Source organism: Oncorhynchus mykiss, chromosome 1 (assembly GCF_057628025.1).
Source record: "Oncorhynchus mykiss isolate SJ-2025 chromosome 1, ASM5762802v1, whole genome shotgun sequence".
Taxonomy (NCBI): Eukaryota; Metazoa; Chordata; class Actinopteri; order Salmoniformes; family Salmonidae; genus Oncorhynchus; species Oncorhynchus mykiss.
Genome location: NC_143022.1, coordinates 62,696,776 through 62,722,872, shown reverse-complemented (window position 1 = coordinate 62,722,872; position 26,097 = coordinate 62,696,776). Strand labels below are relative to the sequence as shown.

The 26,097-nt window shown below is 43.2% G+C and overlaps 1 protein-coding gene across 6 annotated transcripts in view; it reads left to right on the top strand.

Moving 5' to 3' along the window:
• Positions 1-1,879: 1,879 nt before the first annotated feature.
• The window catches only part of tmem72 (transmembrane protein 72), a 29,085-nt gene continuing 4,867 nt past the window's right edge, over positions 1,880-26,097 (top strand). Inside the window, exons 1-2 of one of the 6 annotated variants that reach the window (XM_090235709.1) lie at positions 1,880-1,978; positions 3,355-3,421. In XM_090235709.1, coding sequence (XP_090091835.1) covers positions 1,934-1,978; positions 3,355-3,421 — 112 coding nt within the window. In that variant the 5' untranslated portion in view covers positions 1,880-1,933. Of the gene's footprint in view, positions 1,979-3,354; positions 3,422-25,493; positions 25,855-26,097 lie in introns of those variants that run through there. The other 5 variants (XM_090235716.1, XM_021606312.3, XM_021606321.3 and 2 more) reach the window with 5 other exon arrangements.

Genomic DNA, 26,097 nt, shown 5'->3' with positions numbered 1-26,097 from the left:
GGCAGGGAAAATAGTCAGGCAGGCGGGTACAACAAAATGTGGAATAAGTCAACGGGGTATGAATACTGTTTGAAGGCACTGTAGGCTTGTACAGAGACACACAGCTCTTCTCCATAGGACTCCCCGACTAATAGGTCATTAGGTGAGAGTAGGAAGATGAGTGTTAAGGAGAGAGGAGGGAAGAGAATCTTGGTGGAATAACACTGTTTTCTGGGTAATGTCTGTCTGATGTTTAAGCTGTTGGGATGTTCAAGGTGTGTGTGTGTGTGTGTGTGTGTGTGTGTGTGTGTGTGTGTGTGTGTGTGTGTGTGTGTGTGTGTGTGTGTGTGTGTGTGTGTGTGTGTGTGTATGTGTATGTGTATGTGTGTGTGTGTGTGTGTGTGTGTGTGTGTATTCATATATTCACATGTATGTGTGTGTGCATGTATGTGTGTGTGCGTGTGTGTGTGCATGTGTGTGTGTGTATGTGAACCTAGGTGTTGGAGAGTTCAGACCGCCAGGACAAAAAACAGCAGATCCCTGTTATTCTGTTGGCGCTGCTGTGCCTTTCTGTGTTGGAGGTGTTTTAATAACTGGGACAGATTCGCTTTGACTATATAGCGTGGAGGTTTCACAATTTTTTGTTGTTGTACTGCTCACATGTTGCTCACAGGAAGCCGCAGAAGTTCTTCATTCAGGCCTCTAATGCTTTCAATGTGTAAGGCATGGATATGTAGTAGTATGCCTCTCTCTGTAACAACAGTTTCACTCTATCTCCTCCACCCTTGGTGTCTGTACAATTTAGTTTCCCTGGAATATAAATTGTCCCCACTGCATTGAAGTGTCTGGCTACAGGGGACTTCTTGTGAACAGTTTTGGATGTTGCTCTTGTGCTTTGTAATATGAACTTTCAATTTTCATTAAACTGCTCTTCCGATGTGTTTTGTAGTTGTAGTACATGTATATGTTTGGTGTCAAATGAGAACGCCATCTTCTGAGTTCGGTACCGTACCGTGAAAGCTAGTCATTGTAAAGTTCTCTGTGGGCTGTGCTAGCATGGCAGACATGATGTCTAGCCAGAGAAAGCTCATCAGAGTTGGGGTAGCCTGCTAGCCTCTCTAGACCAGGGATGTCAAGAGCACTGTATTTTCAATCCGGTCAGCAGGTGGTTAGATTCATTTTTTTTTTTGTTATTTAAAATGATCTCAATCCACATTGAAACGACTAAAACCAAATCTAATCTGTGTAGAAATGATAATGAACCTGCATTTATCGTCTCGTCACTCTACCCAGCTTGCTAACCAGTCATCGAAACGAAAGCAAGAAGCATAGAAAAAAATCCAAAAGCTATGGATAGAGGACCATTTCTTGCACATTTTGGCGACAAGGAAATACAATATATTTTTTTAGTGCGGCCCTCCGGACCTCGTTGAAGAGTGAATGCACCCCTGCTCTAGACCAATGAGTTTGCCTCCCACAATGTACCAATGTTCCAGCATACACGTCTGTGCAAGTACCTGCGTCAATTGGGACAGATAGGAGTCAGAAAGGGACGAGCATCTCAACCTTATCTGGTGACGTCACCACCTTATTCGCTTGTTGTCCTAGTCTAACGTAAAACATCCCTGCCGATCAAAAAGTACACGGAGTATATTTTTTTATGAGTGCATTTCGCAAGTGTCAAGTTTTCATGATCTACCTTCTCTGAAACCACTGCAAAGATTTGGCCTGCAAACTTTGGTTTAAAATCGCAACGTTCTGGCATGTCTGCCCACAGGCTACGGAAAGAGTTGGTCTGCTGGACCAAACTTGTGATTTGTTGGGGGAAATGTTTTGTCTGTCTGAAAAAGGACCCTCATCTGAATTTTTTTTTTTTCCCCTTTCAACATGTCAAAGAGAATCCAATATCTTCCCAAGGTTTTCTCCCAAAATCTGGGATTTTGAGATTAGAAGCATGCCTGCAAGGAGCAAAGATGGATCTTCAGCCTCTCTGCAACATGTGAGTTTCCAAAATGAACTACTCATGCACAGCATTAACCAATAGGATCAAATGTAAACTAATTTGTTTTTGAATAAATTCACAATTGTAATATGTTCTGTGATATTATATTTCTGTGAATGCCCTCACGACCACATTTCCTCTGACCACTTTCCTGCATCCCATTGCTGGCTTGCCTGGTGTTGGAGGGCAAGTAGGAGGCACTCTTTCCCGTGGTCAGAAAAAAAGATCCCAATGCCCCAGGGCAGTGATTGGGGTCATTGCCCTGTGTAGGGTGCAGTCTTTCGGATGGGATGTTTAAACGGGTGTCCTGACTCTCTGTGGTCACTAAAGATCCCATGGCACTTATCGTAAGAGTAGGGGTGTTAACCCTGGTGTCCTGGCTAAATTTCCCCAGCTTCCAATTGGCTCCAATTTAGGAAGAGTCTCAAACACATCTTAATGAGAATTACGGCCAATATTGATTGTTTTGCGAAGCGATATGTCTACAGACACACATTCGCATGCACACACAAAACATCTACACACATTCTCAGTCATACACACTGAAGCTCACACACTTGCCCAACACGTCACCTGACTTGTCCGAGTTTGCCTGCCACATGTAGACTCGCTACATACTGGTAACACAAAACTTAAGAGTGAAATTGCCACGAAAGATCAGTCTTATTAGTCTGCAGCATTCTGGATGGAACTATCAGTATTTGCATCAGCAGTTTTTGTGTCACTAATAGTCAGTCAATAAGCCCAAGTCAGCTAATATTTTTTAGATTTCTAAATTATACTGAATAAAAATATAAATGCAACATGTAAAGTGTTGGTCCCTTGTTTCATGAGCTGAAATAAAAGATCTCAGAAGTGTTCCATACAAACAAAAAGCTTATTTCTCTCAAATATTGTGCACAAATTGGTTTACATCCCTGTTAGTGAACATTTCTCCTTTGCCAAGGCAATTCAACCACCTGACAGGTGTGGCATATCAAGAAAATTAGTAAACGGTTTTCTAATCCACACCCCTACCTTTTTTAAAGGTATCTTTGACCAACAGATGCATATCTGTATTCCCGGTCATGTGAAATCCATATATTAGTGCCATATTGAATTGATTTAAATGGACTAATTTCCTATAAATCAATCAAATCTTAGAAATTATTGCATGTTGCATTTATATTTTGGGTATTTTTCAAAGAATCTCAAAGAGCTTCAAAGTACACAAGAAAATGTATTTAGAAAAACAACATCACAACATCATGAGACGGACAGTCATTAGATAGTTAATGGCTTGAGTGGTCACGCAGGGAGACCGCAGGGAGACTCCATCCTTCCTTAACTTCAGTATCTTGTCTTTCTCTCCTCTCACTCTCTCCTCTTCCCAGGCCAGAGTTTTCAGGACCTCCAGGCCCATCTCTGGCCCCCAGCCAAATGGCAGACGCTCAGACTCTGGTACATCTGATACACAGCGAAATACGGCTCCCACTTTCGACTAACGACAATTTATAGAGACTTTATGAAGCGTTCATACGGCTTCATAAGCATTATATAGATGTCATTTAGAAGCAGTCATACCACATAAAGGGTGGAATAAAAAGTTATACAAAAACGCACACACTCTGACCGTGGGGCGTTGGGAGGGGAGTGCGGAGGTGAGGTGAGGCATGAAGATATGGGTGGGGCTTCTCTCCTGACAGCTGTGACACAGGTAGATGGGCCTGTCCCAACACTCCATGCTCACACACATCACCATCAGAGAGACACCTGGGAAATCCGTCCGTCAGTCCATTTGTCCCTGTGGGGTTTGATAGCCCCACAGGGACAAAACAGAGCATAATAAAAAAATATATAATATGTATTTAATATTAAAGTTAGACTCAGCGAAATGACGTTGTCACGAGATTCAAGACGTAGCTCTCACACAGTTGCATGCAGCATCTGCACATGCGCACGGATTCACTTCATGCTGTGAGAGCGTGGTAGGTAGCTTCAACTGTCTTAGTTGTTGGGGAAATTGACCCACTATGCTGTTTACTTTCTGCATCGATGTCACATCCCTGAGTCTACATTTAATTTCTGACATCATTTCTCGGAAAAGAGGTCACAACTTTGCCAATAATCAGTTCGGTCTGGGTTCCGGAGGTGCTCATACATGGTAAAGGATGGGATATACCAATAGCAGAGAGGGGGGTGGAAGAGTTTTGCCAGAGATATCTTTATGGCCAGTAGAACTACATGATGAGATGAACATATGAAACATATAATCTTCCCTGGAGTCAGAACTCACCTCCTTTACTGTCCCCTACCCCTGAGAGAGAGAGAGCGAGAGAGAGAGAGAGAGAGAGAGGAAACGAATGAGAAAAAGAGAGAAAACACAAGGGGGAGTGAGTACATCTGCGGAGTCACTCTTCTATTGCCTCACAAATCACAGTACAATCCTGCAGAGGATACAGAAATGCTAGGGATATACACACATTTGATGGGTCTTAGAGTGCGTGGGAGAGGGTTTAGATATTTCCAGATGTTGAAATGTGAAGTAAACATGTTGAGTAACCCAGGCTGCGAATGTTCCACTATTACAACATTACAGAGAGAAGGAGGCATGATCCCCAGTCCAGGAGCAGGACCTATACCTGGGGTGATGTACTGAAGACACTGTAGTGAATAAGACATTATGGCTATGGTGTGGTGTGAGGGACAGAATTCATCCTCATCGAAGTCGGCAGATCCCTCTCTGGCCAGTAGATGTGGGAACAACTGGAGTAGTACTTGCTGTAGCTACAGTAGTTACAGCTGTAGATGCTAAAGCTACAGTCTAATCCTCAGCATCTGTATGTGTGACAGATGTCTTCTCTGGGGTCGACTTTGTCACTATAGGAACAGCCTCAGCAACAGCCAATAAGACAGCCAATAATAAAACCTTTGACATCAGAGAGAATTCTGGAGTCCCTGAATGGCACAACAAACAGAGAGGAAGAGGGGACATTGAGTGCACAATGTCAACCACAACCACAACAAGAAGAGGATAATGAATATAGTGAAAACGATAGAGAGGAATGTAGATCCTGCAAATTGTTAGTCCATTTTGGGACTATAGATCATGTATATGACGACTACCGATGCCACATAGGCCATTTTCTACTGTAAAAGTTTATTTTCCAGAAGCCACCAGTTTGTCACACAAGACACCAGGTAAGACGGGAGAATTACACGAGATATGACAGACAGATCCTAGCCCAAAAGCACATTTATAGGATCCTTGGGGTATTTCTATAAATAATGGGGCCAATGTGTGACATTGGGGGGGGGGGGGGGGGGGGTATATGCAAATATATTATATGCAAACTTCGGAAGTTGGAAGTTTACATAAACATTAGCCAAATACATTTAAACTCAGTTTTTCACAATTCCTGACATTTAATCCTAGTTAAAATTCCCTGTCTTAGGTCAGTTAGGATCACCACTTTGTTTTAAGAATGTGAAATATCAGAATAATTGTAGCGAGAATGATTTATTTCAGCTTTTATTTCTTTCATCACATTCCCAGTGGGTCAGAAGTTTACATACACTCAATTAGTATTTGGTAGCATTGCCTTTAAATTGTTCAACCTGGGTCAAATGTTTCGGATAACCTTCCACAAGCTTCCCACAATAAGTTGGGTGAATTTTGGCCCATTCCTCCTGACAGAGCTGGTGTAACTGAGTCAGGTTTGTAGGCCTCTTTGCTCACACAACGTTTTCAGTTCTGCCCACACATTTTCTATGGGATTGAGGTCAGGGCTTTGTGATGGCCACTCCAATACCTTGACCTTGTTGTCCTTAAGCCATTTTGCCACAACTTTGGAAGAATGCCTGGGGTCATTGTCCATTTGAAAGACCCATTTGCGACCAAGCTTTAACTTCCTGACTGATGTCTTGAGATGTTGCTTCAATATATCCACATAATTTTCCTACCTCATGATGCCATCCAATTTGTGAAGTGCACCAGTCCCTCCTGCAGCAAAGCACCTCCCACAATATGATGCTGCCTCCCCCGTACTTCACGGTTGGGATGGCATTCTTTGGCTTGCAAGCCTCACCCTTTTTCCTCCAAACATCATTATGGCCAAACAGTTATATTTTTGTTTCATCAGACCAGAGGACATTTCTCCAAAAAGTACGATCTTTGTCCCCATGTGCAGTTACAAACCGTGGTCAGGATTTTTTATGGCAGTTTTGGAGCAGTGGCTTCTTCCTTGCTGAGTGGCCTTTCAGGTTATTTAATTATTTTTTTTAAAATTTGACCTTTATTTAACTAGGCAAGACAGTTAAGAACAAATTCTTATTTTCAATGACGGCCTAGGAACAGTGGGTTAACTGCCTGTTCAGAGGCAGAACGACAGATTTGTACCTTGTCAGCTCGGGGATATGAACTTTCAACCTTCCGGTTACTAGCCCAACACTCTAACCACTAGAGTCCACTAGGTCCACTAGGACTCATTTTACTGTGGATATAGATACTTTTGTACCTGTTTCCTCCAACATTTTCACAAGGTCCTTTGCTGTTGTTCTGGGATTGATTTGCACTTTTCGCACATTCATCTCTAGGAGACAGAATGCGTCTCCTTCCTGAGCGGTATGAGGGCTGCGTGGTCCCATGGTGTTTATACTTGCGTACTATTGTTTGTACAGATGAACGTGGTACCTTCAGGCGTTTGGAAATTTCTCACAAGGATGAACCAGACTGGCTGATTTCTTTTGATTTTCCCATGACGTCAAGCAAAAAGGCACTCCGTTTGAAGGTAGGCCTTGAAATACATCCACAGGTACACCTCCAATTGACTCAAATTATGTCAATTGGCCTATCAGAACCTTCTAAAGCCATGACATCATTTTCTGGAATTTTCCAAGCTGTTTAAAGGCACAGTCAAGTTAGTGTATGTAAACTTGTGATACAGTGAATTATAAGTGAAATCATCTGTCTGTAAACAATTGTTGAAAAATGTATTGTAATGCACAAAGTGGATGTCCTAACCGACTTGCCAAAACTATAGTTTGTTAACAAGAAATTTGTGGAGTGGCTGAAAAACTAGTTCTAATGACTCCAACCTAAGTGTGTGGTAACTTCTGACTTCAACTGTATGTATTTGATGTTTTATATTATATTTTGTATTTTATGTATTTTTTTTTTGTCATTATATCCAGAATAATTCATAGGAATAGTGTTGGGTGTTGCACAATAGTATATCCTACACATTTGTCCACAGTAGACTGTGTCCAATCGGAGGCACAAAAACATGGAACATGGAATCAAATCAAATGTATTTATATAGCACTTCTTACATCAGCTGATATATCAAAGTGCTGTACAGAAAGCCAGCATAAAACCCCAAACAGCAAGCAATGCATGTGTAGAAGCACGGTGGCTAGGAAAAACTCCCTAGAAAGGCCAAAACCTAGGAAGAAACCTAGAGAGGAACCAGGCTATGAGGGGTGACCAGTCCTCTTCTGGCTGTGCCGGGTGGAGATTATAACAGAACATGGCCAAGATGTTCAAATGTTCATAATTGCCCAGCATGGTCAAATAATAATAATCGCAGTAGTTGTCGAGGGTGCAGCCATTCAGCACCTCAGGAGTAAATGTCAGTTGGCTTTTCATAGCCGATCATTGAGAGTATCTCTACCGCTCCTGCTGTCTCTAGAGAGTTGAAAACAGCAGGTCTGGGACAGGTAGCACGTCCCGGTGAACAGGTCAGGGTTCCATAGCCGCAGGCAGAGCAGTTGAAACTGGAGCAGCAGCACGGCCAGGTAGACTGGGGACAGCAAGGAGTTTTTAGGGCACAGCTCTCTAGAAGTCTCTAGAAGCCTTGCCTTTCCAAATCATAATTATAATTATTGATAAATTATCCAATCCAAATTTAGAATGAGTCCTTAGTGCTTCACGTTGGTTCTATTACTTTAATTTAAGACCCTTGCCTTTCTCATCACTTACTGTATGTTAATGACAGATTGGTATTTCAATGCATTCTTATTCTAAATTACAAAATTCTGCCGTGTGCAGACCTCCACAATCAACCTGATACCCCAAATAAACAATTTTGGACAGGCCTAAATCAATTACTGGCACGGTTGACCAACCCCTTCACAGCATTCATTCTTCCTGGCATTTCTTCATGTTCTTCTTCAGATAGTGTTTTAGTTTGCCCTTTTAATAGCACATGTTCAAAGTGGAAGCCCCTTGATAATGTCTCTCACCTGAGCCACCACTGTCCTTTACAGTCCATTATGTCTTTGTCAATTTTCCTACCGGTACACCAGCAGCATGAGAGAAGTTTGGACTGGATCTCTCTCCATGCTCACTCCACATGCACCCCATGTCGCTCCTGAGAGAAAGAGCATAAGAGAAAAGGCCGTTGTTATCTTCGACTGCTGTGTACAGGTTGCTGGCTCGGACTCAGGTCTCACGGAAGAAGTGGTGAAGGACCATACTGATCGCAATTTAAGCCATTTTTAGCCGATTAGAGGGGAGGTGTTGAGGTTCACACTGTTCATCAGCCAAATGATCTCCCATGCATCTAGATACCATCTCTGCCATTACCTTGAGAGAGGACAGACCAGAACAACAGTTTAGTTTAGGGCATTTGTAAATTCAGAGAATAACAACACACAGTTTAAAACCCCCCCCCCACACATGGTAAAATAGACTAGACATTTGGAGCATTTTGTTTCTGATACAGATTATTTTGTGTTTCCTTCCTTACAATCAAAATATAGTGTGCCTGGGAACTCAATGCACTGCTTTTTAAACGTAAAAAGCTTCAATGTAAAAAGCAAATTCAAACAACAATTACAGAAAATCGTGTTTAATTAATTATTTTAACTGCTTGACATCACTAATGGATACAAATCCTTAGTCTCATAATAATATATGCCATTTAGCAGATGTTTTTATGCAACGCAACTTACAGTCATGCATGCATACCTTCTACATATGGGTGGTCTCAGGAATTGAACCCACTACACTGGCATAGTGGGTTCAAGCACCATGCTCTACCAACTGAGCTACAAAGGACCAGGTGTCATGTGTTTTCAGGAGACAAACAAATTATATAAATCAAATCAAACTATTTGTCATACGCACTTAATACAACAAGTGTAGACTTTACCATGAATAAAATACACATGAATGGAGCTATACACAGGTAGTACCAATACCAGATCAATGTGCAGGGGTGTGAGGTATTTGAGGTATATACTTAACAAAAATACAAACACACCACGTAAAGTGTTGGTCCCATGTTTCATGAGCTGAAATAAAAGATCCCAGAAATGTTCCTTATGCACAAAAAGCTTATTTCTCTAAAATGTTGTGCACAAATTTGTTTACATCCCTGTTAGTGAGTATTTATCCTTTGCCAAGATAATCTATCCACCTGACTGACAGATGTGGCATATCAAGAAGCTGATTAAACAGTATGATTATTACACAGGTGCACATAATTTCTCTACCATAAGCCGCCACCAATGTTGTTTTAGAGAATTTGGCAGTACGTCCATCCGGCCTCACATCCGCAGATCACGTGTAACCACGCCAGCCCAGGACCTTCACATCCGGCTTCTTCACCTGCGGGATCGTCTGAGACCAGCCACCCGGACTTCTGATGAAACTTGTTAGTTTTGCACAACCGACGCATTTCTGCAGAAACTGTCAGAAACCGTCTCAGGGAAGCTCATCTGCATGCTCGTCATCCTGACCAGATTATTTACCTTACTGCAGTTTGGCGTTGTAACCAACTTCAGTGGGCAAATTATCACCTTAATTTCTGCAGAAACTGTCAGAACCCGTCTCAGGGAAGCTCATCTGCATGCTCGTCATCCTGACCAGACTATTTACCTTACTGCAGTTTGGCATCGTAACCAACTTCAGTGGGCAAATGATCACCTTCAATGGCCACTAGCATGCTGGAGAAGTGTGCTCTTCATGATGAATCGCAGTTTCAACTGCACCGGGCTGATGGTAGACATCGTGTTTGGGGTTATGGTATGTACAGGCATAAGCTACGGACAATGAAAACCATTGCATTTTAACAATGGCAATTTGAATGTGCGGTGATATTGTGACGGGGCCCATTTTCGTGCCATTAATCCGCCGCCATCACCTCATGTTTCAGCATGATAATGCCCGGTACCATGTTACAAAGACCTCTACACAACTTCTGGATTCTGAAAATGTCCCAGTTCGTCCATGGCCTGCATACTCACCAGACATGTCACGCATTGAGTACGTTTGGATGCTCTGGATCGACGTGTACGACAACGTGTTCCAGTACCCGCCAATATCCAGCAACTTCGCACAGCCATTGAAGAGGAGCGGGACAACATTCCACAATCCACTAACAACAGCCCGGATCAATTCTTTGTGAAAGAGATGCCGCGCTGCATGAGGCAAATGGTGATCACACCAGATACTGACTGGTTTTCTGATCCACGCCCCTGCCTTTTCTTTCAGGGTATCTGTGCCCAGCAGATGCATATCAGTATTCCCAGTCATGGGAAATCCATAGATTAGGGCCTCGTGAATTTACTTCAATTGACTGATTTCTTCATAGGAACTGTAACTCTGTAAAATCTTTGAAATTGCTGAATGTTGCGTTTATATTTTTGTTCAGTGTATGTACATGAAAGCAGGGTAAAGTGACTAGGCATAAGGATAGATAATAATACAAATAAAAAACAGAGCAGCATGTGATGATTGTTAAAGTGTGTGTGCGTGTGTATGTGTATTTGTGTTGTGTCAGTAAGCATGTGTGTATGTGTGCGTATGTAGTGTGAATGTGTGTCAGTTTTGTGTGAGAATGTCAGTGTAGTGTGTGTTAGTGAGTGTGTACATAGTGTGTATTTTTTCACCTTTATTTAACCAGGTAGGCAAGTTGAGAACAAGTTCTCATTTACAATTGCGACCTGGCCAAGATAAAGAAAAGCAGTTCGACACATACAACAACACAGAGTTACACATGGAGTAAAACAAACATACAGTCAATAATACAGTATAAACAAGTCTATATACGATGTGAGAAAATGAGGTGAGATAAGGGAGGTAAAGGCAAAAAAAGGCCATGGTGGCAAAGTAAATACAATATAGCAAGTAAAACACTGGAATGGTAGATTTGCAGTGGAAGAATGTGCAAAGTAGAAATAAAAATAATGGGGTGCAAAGGAGCAAAATAAATAAATAAATAAAATAAATACAATAGGGAAGGAGGTAGTTGTTTGGGCTAAATTATAGGTGGGCTATGTACAGGTGGAGTAATCTGTGAGCTGCTCTGACAGTTGGTGCTTAAAGCTAGTGAGGAAGATAAGTGTTTCCAGTTTCAGAGATTTTTGTAGTTCGTTCCAGTCATTGGCAGCAGAGAACTGGAATGAGAGGCGGCCAAAGAAAGAATTGGTTTTGGGGGTGACCAGAGAGATATACCTGCTGGAGCGCCTGCTACAAGTGGGTGATGCTATGGTGACCAGCGAGCTGAGATAAGGGGGGACTTTACCTAGCAGGGTCTTGTAGATGACATGAAGCGAGTGCCAGTATATATAGTCTTGTGAGTGTGCATAGAGTCAGTGCAAGCTAGGGTCAGTGCAGATAGTCTGGGTAACCATTTAATAAACTATTTAGCAGACAATTTATTTGGCTTGGGGGTAGAAGCTGTCTCGGAGCCTTTTGGTGCCTGTTGGTGCAAGAGCCCATGGTACTGTTTGCCAGACGGTAGCAGAGTGAACAGTCTATGGCTAGGGTGGCTGGAGTCTTTTCCAATTTTTCAGGCCTTCCTCTGACGTCGCCTGATATAGAGGTCCTGGATGGCAGGGACCTTGACCCCAGTGATGTACTGGGCTGTCCGTACCACCATCTGTAGTGCTTTGCAGTCGATGGCAGTGCATTTGCCATACCAAGCGATGATGCAGCCAGTCAAGAGGCTCTCAATGGTGCAGCTGTAGAACTTTTTGAGAATCTGAGGGCCCATACCAAAATGTTTTGCCTCCTCAGGCACTGTTGTGCCCTTTTCACGACTGTGTGGGTGTTTGTGGATCATGTTAAGTCCTCTCCCCTCTTTATCCTGTAGTCAACGTTCAGTTCCTTGGTGTTACTGGCATTGAGGTAGAGGTTATTGTCCTAGCACCACACTGCTAAGTCTCTGACCTCCATGTAGGAGTCTCATCACCATCAGTGATCAGACCTACCATGGTCGTGTGGTCAGCAAACTTGATGATGGTGTTGGAGTCATGCATGGCCACGTAGTCATGGATAAACAGGGAGTACAGGAGGGGACTAAACACAGCGTGGCAGAGGTGTTGTTGCCTACCATCACCACCTGGGGCCAGCCCGTCAGGAAGTCCAGGATCCAGTTGCAGAGGGTGGTGTTCAGTCCCAGGGTCGCCAGCTTGTTGATGAGCATGGAGGGGACTATGGTGTGAACGCTGAGCTGAGGTCCATGAACAGCATTCACACATAGTTATCTCCTCTCCTGTCCGGGAGGGAGAAGGTAGTGTGAAGTGCAATTGAGATTGCGTCATCTGTGGATTAAAAAAAAATAATTGTTTCACCTTTATTTAACCAGGTAGGCCAGTTGAGAACAAGTTCTCATTTACAACTGCGACCTGGCCAAGATAAAACAAAGCAGTACGACACACACAACAACACAGAGTTACACTTGGAATAAACAATCATACAGTCAATAATACAGTAGAAGAAAAAAAGTATATATACAGTGTGTGCAAATGAGGTAAAATAAGGGAGGTAAGGCAATAAAATAGGCCATAGTGGCGAGGTAATTCCGATATAGCAATTAAACACTGGAGTGATAGATGTGCAGAAGATGAATGCGCAAGTAGAGATACTGGGGTGCAAAGGAGCTAAATAAATACAGTATTGGGATGAGGTAGTTGGATGGGCTATTTACAGATGGACTATGAACAGCTGCAATGATCTGTGAGCTGCTCTGACAGCTGGTTCTTAAAGTTAGTGAGGGAGATAAGAGTCTCCAGCTTCAGCGATTTTTGCAGTTCGTTCCAGTCATTGGCAGCAGAGAACTGGAAGGAGAGGCGGCCAAAGTAGGAATTGGCTTTGGGGGTGACCAGTGAAATGTACCTGCTGGAGCGTGTGCTGCAGGTGGGTGCTGCTATGGTGACCAGCGAACTGAGATAAGGCGGGGTTTTACGTAGCAAAAACTTGTAAATGACCTGGAGCCAGTAGGTTTGGCGACGAGTATGAAGCAAGGGCCAGCCAACGAGAGCATACAGGTCGCAGTGGTTGTGTAGTATATGGGGCTTTGGTGACAAAACATATGGCACTGTGATAGACTGCATCCAATTTGTTGAGTAGAGTGTTGGAGGCTATTTTGTAAATGACATCGCCGAAGAGGATTGGTAGGATAGTCAGTTTTACGAGGGTATGTTTGGCAGCATGATTAAAGGATGCTTTGTTGCAAAACAGAAAGCCGGTTCTAGATTTAATTTTGGATTGGAGATGCTTAATGTGAGTCTGGAAGGAGAGTTTACAGTCTAACCAGGCAATGCAGGCAATGAGGCAGTGATCGCTGAGATCTTGGTTGAAGACAGCAGCGGTGTATTTGGGGGGCAAGTTGGTTAGGATGATATCTATGAGGATGCCCGTGTTTACGGATTTGGGGTCATACCTGGTAGGTTCATTGATCAATTGTGTGAGATTGAGGGCATCAAGCTTAGATTGAAGGATGGCCCGGGGTGTTAAGCATGTCCCAGTTTAGGTCACCTAGCAGCACGAGCTCTGAAGATAAATCAAATCAAAGTTTATTTGTCACGTGCGCTGAATTTAACATGGATACAACCTTACAGTGAAATGCTTACTTACAGGCTCTAACTAATAAGTGCAAAAAAGGTATAGGTGAACAATAGGTAGGTAAAGTAATAAAACAACAGTAAAAAGACAGGCTATATACAGTAGCGAGGCTACATACAGACACCGGTTAGTCAGGCTGATTGAGGTAGTATGTACATGTAGATATGGTTAAAGTGACTATGCATATATTATGAAGAGTTAATTAGGATTATATCTATGAGGGTTTTCGTGTTTATGGATTTGGGGGTGTACCTAGTAGGTTCATTGATAATTTGTGTGAGGTTGAGGGCAACAAGCTTAGATTGTAGGATGGCCGGGATGAACCTCTTGATTTTGATGTTTGGATGAAAAACATACCCAAATGAAACTGCCTATTCCTCAGGCCCAGAAGCTAGAATACAGTGGGGCAAAAAAGTATTTAGTCAGCCACCAATTGTGCAAGTTCTCCAACTTAAAAAGATGAGAGAGGCCTGTCATTTTCATCATAGGTACACTTCAACTATGACAGACAAAATTAGAAAAAAAATCCAGAAAATCACATTGTAGGATTTTTAATGAATTTATTTGCAAATTATGGTGGAAAATAAGTAATTGGTCAATAACAAAAGTTTATCTCAATACTTTGTTATATACCCTTTGTTGGCAATGACAGAGGTCAAACGTTTTCTGTAATTCTTCACAAGGTTTTCACACACTGTTGCTGGTATTTTGGCCCATTCCTCCATGCAGATCTCCTCTAGAGCAGTGATGTTTTGGGGCTGTTGCTGGGCGACACAGACTTTCAACTCCCTCCAAAGATTTTCTATGGGGTTGAGATCTGGAGACTGGCTAGGCCACTCCAGGACCTTGAAATGCTTCTTATGAAGCCACTCCTTCGTTGCCCGGGCGGTGTGTTTGGGATCATTGTCATGCTGAAAGACCCAGCCACGATTCATCTTCAATGCCCTTGCTGATGGAAGGAGGTTTTCACTCAAAATCTCACGATACATGGCCCCATTCATTCTTTCCTTTACACGCATCAGTCGTCCTGGTCCCTTTGCAGAAAAACAGCCCCAAAGCATGATGTTTCCACCCCCATGTTTCACAGTAGGTATGGTGTTCTTTGGATGCAACTCAGCATTCTTTGTCCTCCAAACACGACGAGTTGAGTTTTTACCAAAAAGTTATATTTTGGTTTCATCTGACCATATGACATTCTCCCAATCTTCTTCTGGATCATCCAAATGCTCTCTAGCAAACTTCAGACGGGCCTGGACATGTACTGGCTTAAGCAGGGGGACACGTCTGGCACTGCAGGATTTGAGTCCCTGGCGGCGTAGTGTGTTACTGATGGTAGGCTTTGTTACTTTGGTCCCAGCTCTCTGCAGGTCATTCACACTTTTTGCTCACCGTTCTTGTGATCATTTTTACCCCACGGGGTGAGATCTTGCGTGGAGCCACAGATCGAGGGAGATTATCAGTGGTCTTGTATGTCTTCCATTTCCTAATAATTGCTCCCACAGTTGATTTCTTCAAACCAAGCTGCTTACCTATTGCAGATTCAGTCTTCCCAGCCTGGTGCAGGTCTACAATTTGGTTTCTGGTGTCCTTTGACAGCTCTTTGGTCTTGGCCATAGTGGAGTTTGGAGTGTGACTATTTGAGGTTGTGGACAGGTGTCTTTTATACTGATAACAAGTTCAAACAGGTGCCATTAATACAGGTAACGAGTGGAGGACAGAGGAGCCTCTTAAAGAAGAAGTTACAGGTCTGTAAGAGCCAGAAATCTAGCTTGTTTGTAGCTGACCAAATACGTATTTTCCACCATAATTTGCAAATAAATTCATTAAAAATCCTACAATGTGATTTTCTGGATTTTTTTGTCTCATTTTGTCTGTCATAGTTGAAGTGTACCTATGATGAAAATGACAGGCCTCTCTCATCTTTTTAAGTGGGAGAACTTGCACAATTGGTGGCTGACTAAATACTTTTTTGCCCCACTGTATGTCTATGTCCTGGGAAATGTTCTTGTTAATTACGACCTCATGCTAATCACATTAGGCTACGTTAGCTCAACCATCCCGCAGGTGGGACACCAATCCTGTAGAGGTTTTAAATAGCCATCACTACGTGGCTTCCACCCGGTTACGTAACCCTGCACCTTAGTAGCTGCTGGCCCATATACATAGATTTGAAATCACAGGCCACTTTTTAATAATGGAACATTAGTCACTTTAATAATGTTTACATATGTTTTCTTTACTCATCTCATATGTACACTACCGTTCAAAAGTTTGGGGTCACTTAGAAATGTCCTTGTTTTTGAAAAAAGCCTGTAATGGAACCCACAAATGCTGATACTCCAGATACTCAACTAGTCTAAAGAAGGCCAATTTTATTGCTTCTTTAATGAGGACAACAGTTTTCAGCTGTCTAATGATCAATTAGCCTTTTAAAATGATAAACTTGGATTAGCTAACACAACGTGCCATTGGAACATAGGAGTGATGCTTGCTGATAATGGGCCTATGTACACCTATGTAGATATTCCATTAAAAATCAGCTGTATCCAGCTACAATAGGGGTGCGAACTGGCGGCAGAGAAGTCAGACGCAGGAGAGAAATAACTGTGTTTCCAACTGTGCAGTTCATTAACAAACAAAAACCCTGGAAAACAGACTAATAAAATAAATGGGTACATAACCCAACGCACACCAGGACAGACGAGCACAAGCACTTACAACAATCACCCACAAGGACATGAGGGGGAACAGAGGGTTAAATACAACAACATCTCCTCCCCGCTGATCCTCAACACTGGGGCCCCACAAGGTTGCGTTCTGAGCCCTCTCCTGTACTCCCTGTTCACCCACGACTGCGTGGCCACGCACGCCTCCAACTCAATCATCAAGTTTGCGGACGACACAACAGTGGTAGGCTTGATTACCAACAACGATGAGACGGCCTACAGGGAGGAGGTGAGGGCCCTCGGAGTGTGGTGTCAGGAAAACAACCTCACACTCAACGTCAACAAAACTAAGGAGATGATTGTGGACTTCAGGAAACAGCAGAGGGAACACCCCCCTATCCACATCGATGGATCAGTAGTGGAGAGGGTAGCAAGTTTTAAGTTCCTCGGCATACACATCACAGACAAACTGAATTGGTCCACTCACACAGACAGCATCGTGAAGAAGGCGCAGCAGCGCCTCTTCAACCTCAGGAGGCTGAAGAAATTCGGCTTGTCACCAAAAGCACTCACAAACTTCTACAGATGCACAATCGAGAGCATCCTGGCGGGCTGTATCACCGCCTGGTATGGCAACTGCACCGCCCTCAACCGTAAGGCTCTCCAGAGGGTAGTGAGGTCTGCACAACGCATCACCGGGGGCAAACTACCTGCCCTCCAGGACACCTACACCACCCGATGTCACAGGAAGGCCATAAAGATCATCAAGGACATCAACCACCCGAGCCACTGCCTGTTCACCCCGCTATCATCCAGAAGGCGAGGTCAGTACAGGTGCATCAAAGCTGGGACCGAGAGACTGAAAAACAGCTTCTATCTCAAGGCCATCAGACTGTTAAACAGCCACCACTAACACTGAGTGGCTGCTGCCAACACACTGACACTGACTCAACTCCAGCCACTTTAATAATGGGAATTGATGGGAAATGATGTAAATATATCACTAGCCACTTTAAACAATGCTACCTTATATAAATGTTACTTACCCTACATTATTCATCTCATACGCATACGTATATACTGTACCCTATATCATCGACGGTATCCTTATGTAATACATGTATCACTAGCCACTTTATACTATACTATGCCACTTTGTTTACATACTCATCTCATTGTACATACTGTACCCGATACCATCTACTGTATCTTGCCTATGCTGCTCTGTACCATCACTCATTCATATATCCTTATGTACATATTCTTTATCCCCTTACACTGTGTACAAGACAGTAGTTTTGGAATTGTTAGTTAGATTACTTGTTATTACTGCATTGTCGGAACTAGAAGCACAAGCATTTCGCTACACTCGCATTAACATCTGCTAACCATGTGTATGTGACAAATAAAATTTGATTTGATTTGATTTGATTTGATTTGATTTGACAACATGTAATTGATGGGATTGGAACCAGGTGTGATGGAAGACGAGACAAAACCAATGGAAAATGAAAAGAGGATCAGCGATGGCTCGAAGTTCGGTGACTTCGACCGCCAAAAGCCGCCCGAACAAGGAGAGGGACCAACTTCGGCGGAAGTCGTGACAAGTAATTTACAACACTAACAATTTCTACACTGTATTTCTGATCAATTTGATGTTATTTTAATGGAAAAAACTTTTGCTTTTCTTTCAAAAACAAGGACATTTCTAAGTGACCGCAAACTTTTGAACAGTAGTGTATATACTGTATTCTATTCTACTGTATTTTAGTCTATGCCACTCTGATATTTTTCATCCTAATATTTACATATTCCCTTATTCCATTATTATACTTTTATGTTGTGTGTATTGTTGTGAATTATTAGATATTACTGCACTGTTGGAGCAAGCATTTAGCTACACTTATAACAGCTACAACTTATAACAATAACATCTGCTAAACATGTGTACGTGACAAATACAATTGGATTTGATTTGATTTGAATCAGAGTCATTGTTTGTTTGTTTGTTTCCAACTTGATTTATTTATCCAGGTGCTCCAGTGTCAAAAGGCCATTTCAGTCATCCTAACAACTGCAGCACATTTGGATCTGTTGAGTGATTATTGCATATTTACCTAATTAAACATTCCCTTTATTCAGTCCCAATGCACATCTACCGTGGTTTATTACAGTGTTAATGAATGCACTAAACACGCTCCTCAGTTGATACATATTTGAATGTGAAGTAGATAGTCTGTAGTCCATCAGCTAAGCTTAACATGTTTTTTTTTTAACTTTATTTGGAAAGTCCCGAAGCATATCTACAGATAGTTACTAGAATGATAACAAATATTCGGTTCAATTGTAACTGATCTGCAGTTGAGATGCTGCTGATAGTCTACAGATGGCTTGTTGCCCATCTATACATGGACTATAGATGACTTTGTTGAAAATGATGAGATATACTGTTGAGACACTCCTGAAAGGCTTAAGATATGCTGTTGAAATGCTGCTGATGGTCAACAGAAAGTTTGTGGAACATCTGCAGATGGACGACAAACACTTTGTTGTTGAAAGTCAACCAACATGCTGTCGACATTTTACTGATAGTTTGTCGAGCATCTACAGATGGACTATCCAAATAAAGTGTTACCCTCTCTTCCTCTCTCCTTCTCTCCTACTCTCTGGCCACTGTCACTCTACACAGACATGTATAATGTCCTCTTCTCCTCTTCTCCTCGGCCCTCCTCGCCCCTCCTCGCACCTCCTCGTCCCTCCTCGGCCCTTCTCGCCCCTCCCCGGCCCTCCTTGCCCCTCCCCGGCCCTCTCCGGCCCTCCCCGGCCCTCCTCGGCCCTCCCCAGCTCTCCTCGGCCCTCCTCGCCCCTCCCCGCCCCTCCTCGCCCCTCCTCGGCCCTCCTCGGCCCTCCTCGCCCCTCCCCGGCCCTCCTCGGTTCTCCCCATCTGGTGAAGCCACCGGTCTCGTCACGTTAAAGAAATTAGAAAACTCAGACGGGAAGAATTCTCCTATCTAACAGATGTTACAGTCTGGTCAGTGTCCTGATCATGTTTAGCATCAGAGACTGTGGTAAAGAAAGCAGACTGGGTCTGAGACAGAGACAGACATACAAAGACAGGGAAAGGAGACAAAGAACATGCATGGGTAAAATGAAGCCAAGAAAAGGAATGCCATTTACAACCTACGTGTTGTTATGATTGCGTTGTTTGCTCTATAACATGTTGGTTCATATGCCTTGTGGCCGTGATATCTAGGCCTAAGGCTGAGACAATAAGATACAGTGGCAGAATAAATTCAACCACACCTTTGTTCCATCATAAAATCGGAGAGCAACATCTGTCCACAAAACATATTGCATGTAACAAACAGTTAAATGACCGACAGCATGGTCAAGAAAGTGAATGTTTCTGACTACTGAACAACTATTGATTTAGAACCATGGAGAATTACAGCGAGTTGCAAAGAAAACAGGCACTGCCTCCACTATTCCAGGACCATTTCAACAGCATCTAATCACCTATGCTTAATCTAATACAGTGACAACTAAAATATACCAAAAAATGTATTTAGTCCAATCAACGTAATCTTAATCTGATTTGGCCGTCCATGCGGCTTTATTTGTGTGTGTGTGTGTGTGTGTGTGTGTGTGTGTGTGTGTGTGTGTGTGTGTGTGTGTGTGTGTGTGTGTGTGTGTGTGTGTGTGTGTGTGTGCGTGCGTGCGTGTGTGCGTGCGTGCGTGTGCGTGCGTTAGCATGCAAGTAGAAGAAACATGTTGACTCACCCTATTTGTAGAGAAACACCAATGCCATCCTCCTCTTGTATGTTGCCTAAAGGGTCTATAACTGTCATGCACGCTTTTGTTTTTGTTGTCCTATGCTACCTGGCTAAAATGCTTGCTCGCTAGCCTAACTTCCTTTCATGGGCAACGATGAGCCAGCAGTTAACATTAGTTATCCTACTACATCCAGCTACATACTGAACATTCAATATCTCAGGCAAGAGGCACAATGTATGAGTTTATGGTTGGATCAGAATCAACGTTAAAATCATTGGCCATCATTGGCCAGAATTAAGTAAAACCACAAGTCCAAATTCCTATCTCTATTTATTTGTTATATTTTTTATTTCACCTTTATTTAACCAGGTAGGCTAGTTGAGAACAAGTTCTCATTTACAACTGCGACCTGGCCAAGATAAATCAAAGCAGTGCGACACAAACAACAACACAGAGTTACACATGAATAAACAAACATACAGTCAATAATACAATAGAAAAAGTCGATATACAGTGTGTGCAAATGAGGTATGGATAAGGGAGGTAAGGCAATAAATAGGCCGTAGTGGCAAAATAATTACAATATAGCTACTAAACAATGGAATGATAGATGTGCAGAAGATGAGTGCGCAAGTAGAGATACTGGGGTGCAAAGGAGCAAAAATAAATCAAATAAATAACAGTATGGGGATGAGGTAGTTGGATGGGGTATTTACAGATGGGCTATGTACAGGTGCATTGATCTGTGAGCTGCTCTGACAGCTGGTGCTTAAAGTTAGTGAGGGAGATATGAGTCTCCAGCTTCATCCATAGCTAATTTAGGAAAGGGACAATTTTATCTAGCTAGCTAGCTAGCCACCAGAGGACAACGACACACGAGATGCAACAATTAAAGTTGTCTGTCAATGACGTTTGATTTCTAATGTGAAGTGTTTGGTGGCTTCCCCCCTTTTTGTTTTTTGGTCTGCCAGGACCACTCATGTTTGGCTCACTCAGTTTATCTCAATGCGGATTGGCTATTGTTTGATACTTTTTTTTTAAAGGGAGGCCAAACGCTCTCTGACATTCCTTGCATTCAATGCTACAGGTGGCAACAATGTCATACTCTTTTTGACCAGACAGCATCAGATAGATTGGGCTATACATACAGAGACAGAGGGGCACTGTTTTGTTCGCCTCTTGCGAATTGAAACACAGAGAGACGAAAGATACATAAAAATGCCTTCCTTTGGCATCCATGAATACACGCCACTGCTTTTACATCCGTTTGCATCAGTCTCTGTTACACACGGCCTTACTGTAGTGTTACAACACTTTAGTGTAGTGAGGTACTACCACCACAAGGTGGCACTCTAGAGTAGTGAATACTCCACTACACTGTACCTCTGCTATCAGTATGACAATCGGGTGTAGCTAATGACACATTGGAATATGATACAATCAGCTTAACCAGCTTGTGCTATATTTCATATGTAATTCATCGTTGTGACTTTGTCTTTGTTCAGAAACAAATCCCACTATTTACACTCAGTGAAGCCTTTAGAAAAGTACACTGCTATGTTTGTCTCTGACTGTTTCTGTACAAGGGTAATTACTGAGCATGTCTGAAAATTGTTTAAACACCAGATAAAACTGCCACTGTAATCACCATTAGAGCTGTATTCCCTGTAGGAAGATGAGTAACAGATGCCCATGTGGGTAACTCTTCATGAGTAACAGATGCCCACGTGGGTAGACTACAGGCCCAGGACTCATGTCTCAGCGCTGGCTAATATGGGAAGACTGTGTGTGTGTGTGAGTGTGTGTATGTGTATGTGTCGCATGCATGCATGATTGTGTGAGGGGGGCCTGTCGATGTGTCAGATCCTCTGTCTACAGCTCAATTCACCAAATAAAAACATTGAACTGTAATTACACTGTGACACTATATTCACACGTATACTGGATATCTGTCAGCTTGCTTAAGTTATTTTCACTCACACCATACTCTATCTACACCTGTCTTGTGTTCCCATTATTAGACTGTGTTCTCTGCCCAATTCCCTGAGAGTGTGTGGAGTGAAAAGTACCCCGTTTGTTATTGCAGAGGGAGGATTAGAGGATGTGACGGTAACAGTTGACAGTCTGTCTGTTCCACCACCTGTACACTGTAACGCAATATTCTGTTCTTAGAGTAACGACCACTAATCACCCCAACAACGGACTGCAACTGGGTCAGTGTCTGACATGTTTTATTACATACGCACACAAACTCAGGCGTACACGCACGCACACATACACAAGCATGCACGCACGCACACACAACACCTCCCATTTTGGTCAGGCTATCACGGTTTAGTTTCACAAAACAGTGTCTTCGTGTGTGTGTTTTATCATTTATGCCTAGTTTGTTGTGTCGCAGAGATCGGAGACTGACAGACCAAACAAATGTGCAGTGATTACACCAGCCAGTCTTGTTGGTATACTGCTACGTAGGGGTAGAAGGCACACATTGATATTCTTGTTATGCGGTATCTGCAATGTGATGTTTACTGTTTGTTGTTGCGGTTTCATTTTTTTGTTTCATTGTTTGTTAATGTGGTAAGGCCATTTCATTCAAATGTGGGCATTATAAGTGGGTGGTCTTTTCTGTGATTTCCTGTACATGTGGATGTAAACACGTATGCCCTATATCACTCTCATCTGAGGAGGGTGGCGAGGCAGACGAGAGACTAGAGGTTTTAGAGCATCACGTTCCAGACCAGACCTCCTTACAGGCTAGTGTGGGTGGTTGTGGTCTAAGGTTATGATAAAACATACAAAGCTGGGCCTCCCGAGTGGCGCAGTGATCTAAGGCACTGCATCGCAGTGCTAGAGGTCTCACTACAGACCCGGGTTTGATCTCGGGCTTTATGACAACTGGCCGTGATCGGGAGTCCCATAAGGCGGAGCACAATTGGCCCAGTGTCGTCCGGGTTAAGGGAGAGTTTAGCCAGAGGGGCTTTACTTGGCTCATTGCGCTCTAGTGACTCCTTGGGCCGGGTGCCTGCAGGCTGACCTTAGTTGTCAGGTGAACAGTGTTTCCTCAGACACATTGGTGCGCTGGCTTCCGGGTTAAGCGGGCGGGTGTTAAGAAGCGAGGTTTGGCAGGTCATGTTTTAAAGGATGCATGACTCCACCTTTGCCTCCCCAGCCTATTGGGTAGTTGCAGCAACGAGAAAAAATATAAAGCTGAAAATTGTTCATGTTTTGCAGCATAACGTGCGCTTCAATGACCTAACTCTACTTAATAGAACTGTAGGACAACGGCATTGTTTCTAGGACATATGATTGTGGCCGTTACTAGAACATTTGCTGTGGTTCAGTTCAGTATCTTCTAGTTGCAGCTGCAGACCATGGTCATCTGGGTCCTAGGTCACAGAGAATACTTTTGCGATGTATTGGGGTTGTGCCGCAGAGTCTCATCATTATTGAATTGTTATAAAGACGTGGTTATGAAACCCACGAGACAAAACAAATATAAAACTCTTAAACAGAGAAAAACACTCTCATAAATTCTGCTATTTAACCCCAGGTCTTCATGCTCCACTTAAACTGCTCCCTTTTAATAGTCCTACATATTATTCTACACATTTTGTGTTCTTTCTGATGAACATTTCTGGACAAACTTAGTCTCTCCAGCAGCAGTTAGCCTCTGTAGTTTCCCAGATTCACAGAGTGTTGTGTTTGATTTGGATTGAAACAGTTGATTATTGCTAGAAGCTTGCATCACAGTAGGATAAACACACACAAATAACCTGGCTGTTAAGCTGGAAACAAGTGGACTTGGAGTGGGAAACAAAGGTGCCTTTGTGAGTGAGTTTGTGTATGCGTGCATTTGCTTGCTTGAGTGTGTGTGTGTGTGTGTGTGTGTGTGTGTGTGTGTGTGTGTGTGTGTGTGTGTGTAATGAGATTTACATACTTGAACCCACAACAGGAGTCAATCTGAGGTCCAGCTCTGTCTGTGTTTCTGCCAATAGGACTAACACAGGTCCGGTACTCAGTGTGTGTGCCAGCTTACAGTATGTGTGTGTGTGTAAGCGTGTGTGCGCCTGTGTGCGTGTCACCGCTGATCAAGGGGTCTTTGTTGGCGGCGGCAGCATGTTTTCCACTCTTCACAGCATTTCCACACTCTTAAAGTTCCTCAGGGCTTAAACAGCTAGGCCATTTTACAAACATCTAGGGTATGTTCTAAACATCTAGGGCAGGAGTCGGCAGCAGGCAGCCCGTGGGCCAAAACCGTGCCACTATTGATTTTTTTTGCTTAAAAAAAAAAAAACTGTAAAATAACTCAGCTAAAATTCAGCTAAAATTTTATTTAGAAAATCTGTTCCCAAGTATTCCCATGGATAGAAAAAGAGACAAGGGGCAATTCCACTTAAAGTTCTGTCACTGAGCAAGACCCACTGTTCCCCGGACGCCGAAGACTTGGATGTCGATTAAGGCAGCCCCCCATACCTTTCTGATTCAGAGGGGTTGGGTTAAATGCGGAAGGTATCCCCCTTTCCCTTTCCCTAAAACGTATGCCATACAAAAACCATTCATTTCAAAGTTGAACAAACCATACAACTCTATGCACAAGGACTGCTTTTAACAATTTACACTGAATATTTTACAAAAACACATTTACTGGGAGAGCTGTGCGGATGCAAAGTGAGGTAAAATAATTCCAGTAACATCAGCTACGTATGTGCACTTCACTGCCCTGGGGCATCACTTTAGACCAGGGGGAAGAGTGCCGCCTACTGGCCCACCAACACCACATTCAGCAGCATTTGGTCTCCCATCCAGGGACTGATCAGGACCAACCCTGCCGAGCTCCCAAGGCAAGCCATCAGTGGGCTGCAGAGTGGTATGCTGCTGGTGAAGGGAGCTAGAATGCTGAAGGTCATTGACCTCAGTGTGTGAGTGTCTTTGCCTGCATGTGTGGCGTTTACGTACGTGCGTGTGTGTGTGTCTGTGTTTATGACCACCTCTGGGAAGGGCAATCCAGCCACAGCATTATTTTTTAATGTCATTCACAAACCAGGTAATCTTTAACCAGCCATCTGAAAGAACACTCTGGCACAAACACCCTTCACCAACCTGTAGCGCTCACACACAAACACCCGATACACACACAACCATGATCCGACCGGCCACACTGGAATGGAATGCTGTATAAACCGACTAAGTGTGTGCGTGTGCGTGTGCACAAGCTTGGGTATTTGTGTGTGTGTTTCAACGCTGCTTTAGACCGATTAGTACCCAGCCACTCACTGAGCGGCTCAGAAAGACTGAGCCCCATGGAGCTGTGTGGATGCTGCCTCTGTTGCCACTGTAACCCCTGGAGCTGAAATTGCATAGTGCATCTGTAGCTACTAAAGCTCACCTGTGAGATTGTACTGCAAAATGTCACATTAATATAGGCTCCAATAGAACCCACAGACTGACGTTTGAACTGGAAAGAGGTGGATTAGAGAAGGAAGAAAGAAGAGTTGTAAAAGAGGAGAGAAGTGTTTGCGCGATGGGCAGCGTGGTGACAGCCTGGTGGGTCGTGGTAGAGGTTGCCTGCAGGATTCTGGGTATTTCTACGTCAGCAGGTAGGAGACCGCAGGACTGTAATTGACTGGACACACACACTATCTCTTTCTCATTCACACAACATCAGGTAGGAGACAGACTGTAGGCCTGGACTTTAAAATGGAGCTGTGAGACGAATTTTGTCATCTATCATAGAGGTTGTGAGTGAGTGAGTGAGTGAGTGAGTGAGTGAGTGAGTGAGTGAGTGAGTGAGTGTAGAGGATTAATCATGAACCTTAAGGTTTATCTCCTCTTGTTCTCTA